General features: G+C 32.0%; 1 protein-coding gene across 1 annotated transcript; it reads left to right on the forward strand.

The window, feature by feature from the left end:
- The first annotated feature begins 1779 nt into the window (after window positions 1-1779).
- On the forward strand, window positions 1780-2832 carry LOC114335313 (translocon-associated protein subunit gamma). The gene has a single exon (XM_028285535.2). The coding sequence runs from the start codon at window positions 1917-1919 to the stop codon at window positions 2466-2468; it is 552 nt and encodes a 183-aa protein (XP_028141336.1). The 5' UTR covers window positions 1780-1916; the 3' UTR covers window positions 2469-2832.
- Window positions 2833-4733: the final 1901 nt, after the last annotated feature.

Raw genomic sequence — 4733 nt, forward strand, 5'->3', positions numbered from 1 at the left:
TCTTATGCATCTGGTGTATCAGCATCTAGTGTTTATCAAATTATAAATTCCTATAAATTTTACCCTTATAAAATACGATTACTTCATCGGTTAAACAGAGATGATCCTGATCGCCGGCTTCAATTTTGTGGAGAATTTCACTGACACATTGGAATCTGATAATAATTTTTTAGAGAACTTTCCAACAGGACGTGTCACCTCCACATTATGATATATACGTAAGACAATTTTTGAATCAACGTTTTGCAGAGCGTTGGATTGGCAGAAGAGGTCCAATAGAGTGGCTGGCCAGATCACCGGATCTTTCACCTTTGGATTTTTTTTGTGGGAATATGTACCTACAATTAAAAATATACGGCACTCCGCCTGCAAATATTGCAGAGTTGTGACAAAGAATTGTGGCGGAATGCCGATTATTGACACCGGGGGTATTTGCAAATGTACCTACGAAGATGCTTTGAAAATATACTATATTATTGTATGGAAGTCACAAGAGATCATTTCGAACATTTACATAAATGGGTTCAAATTTCAAATTCAAATTTATTCAAAAATATGTGTGTACAACATTTTACATTTAGATCCTATACTATTAGTGTCGACTGACTCAGCACCATGCCTAGGCAAGAGTTGCCTCTTTTGCACTGTACTATGTCAATCGAAACTGTATCAGTTGTACATAAAAGTAGTATTAAGGTTGGAACTAAGAAGTAATATACCTAACTATCGAAGAGATAATGCAACAGAACAAGACGGACGGTAAACCTCTCTAGCTGCTGAATACTTTGTTATTTAATTATAATACCAATATACACCCAAATTTTACTCTGATTATGCTGTCGTTCATACATTAAGACATTGTGTCCAAAAATAATTGTAAGTGGGTTTTTAGATAGGTTTTTATGTATTTTTTAAATTTAAATAATTTAGGTTCTTGTTTGATATGTATAGGAATTATGTTATAAAATTTAGGTCCAAAGAACATTAGAGATCTTTGTGTTACTGATTTTTTGAACTGCTGAATAATTAGATGAAATGATGGTGCTGAATAATTAGATGGTTAATTTGATGAATGTTTATGTTTTTTGTTATTACTGATGTTCAACCAATAAATTAGTTAAATCCAAAATTACCTTCAAAGTTATTCCGTAAATTATAAAAAAATAAAGTGCCCTGTAGAGAAAAAAATACCTTTCAAATGATACTCGACCACACTTGCTATTTAAAAAAACTGGTGGTTGATACTGGGCTGTCGGCGGTTACATTTGAGAGTATGAATTTTGCATGAAAATTCGTCTCCCACCCAATACAAATTGATGTGTTTTTTTATATTTTGAAGAAACTCTTGGTTTCTGAGTTTCTGGGGAGGAGGGGTCAAATTTTTGTTGGAACACACTGTAAATCGACTTCAATATTATTTTTATTAGAATCTATTTTATATTTGGGGGGTTTTGTAGTTTTACATAATATTATACAAGACTGTTATTATGAATGTGATCACATAATACTTGCCTTAAGTTAGGCAATACACTATACAGTTGCGATATTTTTGATATAATATTCCCGCAGAACCAAACAATTTATTTTACTAATACACTGATTAGAAGTATACACTGACTGATATTTTAATTTTAAGTATTATTTATAATAACAGTATTTGAAATGAATTATTTTTCACCTTCCATTTTATTGTTCCGATTACTTGTTTGCAATGCGGAACGTAAGCTAGAGCAACGTGGACACGTTGTTGTGACGTTGATACAAAACTCGGTGTGTTGTGTTAAGAGAAATCTGTTACTTGTCATTTTTGTAACCACATTCTTTCATTTCACTTAGTTTCTGTGCCCAGTCATCAACTGTGTAGTAGTTTTAAATCAAGTGAATTTGTGTTCTTGTGAATTAAATCTTCAAGAAAAATGTCGAAAGCACAAAATAAAGGTTTTACAAAAGAGGAAGAACTTCTCCTTCAAGATTTCAGCCGTAATGTATCAACAAAATCATCAGCCCTGTTCTATGGAAATGCCCTGATTGTGTCTGCAGTTCCAATATGGTTATTCTGGAGAATACACATGATTGATATTTATTCCTCCTTGATCTTGTTCGCAGTCATCACAGCTATTTCTACCTATTTATTGGCTATGGCATACAGAAACACAAAATTCACCCTAAAACATAAGATTGCTGTAAAGAGAGAAGAAGCTGTTACCAGAGACTTGAGCAAAAAACTAGCAGAAGACAAGAAAATGAGCAAGAAAGAAAAAGACGAGAGAATTCTATGGAAGAAGAATGAAGTTGCTGACTTCGAAGCTACTACTTTCTCCATATTCTACAACAATGCCCTATTTTTAGCCATTGTTATTCTTGCTAGCTTCTATTTGCTTCCAGCATTCACACCAGCAGTCAACTACACCCTTTCCATTGGCTCCACATCTGCGTTATTAGCCTTATTGTCAACTGGATCACATTAAGACTTGTTTATTGAATCTGTGGTATTGTTTTATAGTACCATTTTGTTCAAGTGTAAATAAGAGGATGAAATTAACATCAACAATATCTAAATATCCTGTAAGGTTTGAGTAGAGCTGTTGAAAATATATGTATATATTGTTTACTTTTTGGAAAACATATGGTTTAATTGACATCTTTTCTTTAAATCATGTATATTATCAAAACGTAAAGAATTTTAAAGACTATTTATTATGATTTTCTGTATAAACTAGACATTAGGTTATATAAAACAAGTGACTATTTCATACTTTTCATTACACCGTTAATTGAGCTCTATATTCATATAATTTATACTGTTTCAATAAAAAAACCATTTTTTAATAACTGTTTTTATTTTAAAAGTAATATAATGTCAGTACATATCTCAGTTTTTCTAGAGACTGACTGAATGTGATTTTTTTGGATGAAGCCGAAGCTGATGCCGAAGTTCGGCCTGTAGGATACCTTCGGCCGAAGCCAAAGGTGACTAAAAATATATTAAATGTTAATAATTTAAATAATGTGCATTGTATTTTGATTAACTGATAAGTGATAACAAAAATATGAAATTATAACATAAAAAAATCAAACATTTATACATTATTTGGTAATATAAGCGATAATAAAAATAAATAACATTAACACGTTAATCGCCATGACACCTGACATTTGGGTTTCAGATGCTGTGGTTGTATATGCCCCGACACACATAGGGCAACCTTCACTACTAGCGTTAACATCAAAGCCTTTAACCCAACTGCAGTGCTTCGAAACACATTTATCTATATGAAAGTGTTTACAGAGGGGCCTGGTAGGCAATACTAGTGAATGAGCTCGGCACTTTTTATATGTTTACTATGATTAAAATTTTTTCAAAAAAGTTATAAGGATTTATGAAAAATATTTTTATTTTAATTAAATAATGCAAACAGTTTTCATTAATTATACAGAATAATGGTGAACATCAAAAAACCATAACAAACAATAAAACTTACTACATGCATCACATGACAATTTTGATTTTGGTCCCTTCTGAACGGTTTTTCTACCTTCTTCAGCGCTTATTTTCGCATAACATTCTTCCCATTTTCGACGATCTTTTGAAGCAACTTCATGTGAAATATGCTTTCTGTTATCATTTTCCGGACATCTATTTCATCGATTTGTAACAAACAGAGCAATGCTCTGTCTAAAATCTGTTATTGATATTTTAGCATTTGTCACCGTTTTTTATATTATAAAAGCGTTTACTACTGCTGAGCCAAGTAATATTTCAAATGAAAGTTTTCTATACCACTTAATCCCTTTACACAAAGGGGAAGAATATGATTTCAACTGATCAGATAGATCTATGAATGACTTACATGAATTATAGTCAACTATAAGAGATGGATTTGCTAGGTCTGTTCCTCTTCTTGTATATTCAGTGGTTGTGTCAGATGAATAGTGCTTAGGCAAACAATATCATGTTTATTCTGCCATTTTAAAACACCTACTTCTGTATTACTTTCCTTTGCGTAAAGGTGTCCTTTATTTAATTTTTGGGCCTCCACATCCTTTGTATTGTTTTTTCTACTTTTCCTTAAAGTACCGACAAGTTTCAACGAATGGATTGTAGACTAAATAAAACATCTGCAATTTTAGCACACACAGACTTGTTAGAATTCGAAAAAAATGACAACCGATATTCGGGTTTCACGGCGCTCGGTTGTCAGAGGATCTGAAACCCATAAGTAGGGCGTCATTTTCAAAATACATTTTTAGAGAATTTTTTTAACCTAGCACTTTATAACAGCCAGTATATCATATCCAGTGTAAAAACCTAATGATTTACTAGAAAAACTAAGTTGGGCCTGGGGGTGGGATATTTTTCGCTTCATTTGGGCGATTAACGTGTTAAAAAACATTGAAGTAAGTGAGTATTTCTGATTACTGGATCTGGTAGCTAATATTCGAAATCAAACATCCTAATATTATATGCCAGAAAAAGAAGATTGTCAGCGTTTTCTTGTAACAAATTAAAGCTCTTCTAAACTGTTATATAACATTTGCATTCATAGTAGGGATAGTCCATGTTTTGCCATGTCAAAACACCAGTAATCTTAAGTTTTAACAAATACAATAAAATTATTATAGTTTCTCAGAATTTTACTACGTGAGAAATATTCAAATGAAGATCTTTGAGACATCTTGTCCTATTGTTAAAATGTATATCGTACCTACTACCTAAAAGTTTGTAAAACATT

Source organism: Diabrotica virgifera, chromosome 10 (assembly GCF_917563875.1).
Source record: "Diabrotica virgifera virgifera chromosome 10, PGI_DIABVI_V3a".
Taxonomy (NCBI): Eukaryota; Metazoa; Arthropoda; class Insecta; order Coleoptera; family Chrysomelidae; genus Diabrotica; species Diabrotica virgifera.

What these genes read in the sequence shown, in the direction of transcription:
- LOC114335313 (XM_028285535.2), top strand. Translation starts at nt 1,917, where the DNA reads ATGTCGAAAGCACAAAATAAAGGTTTTACAAAAGAGGAAGAACTTCTC.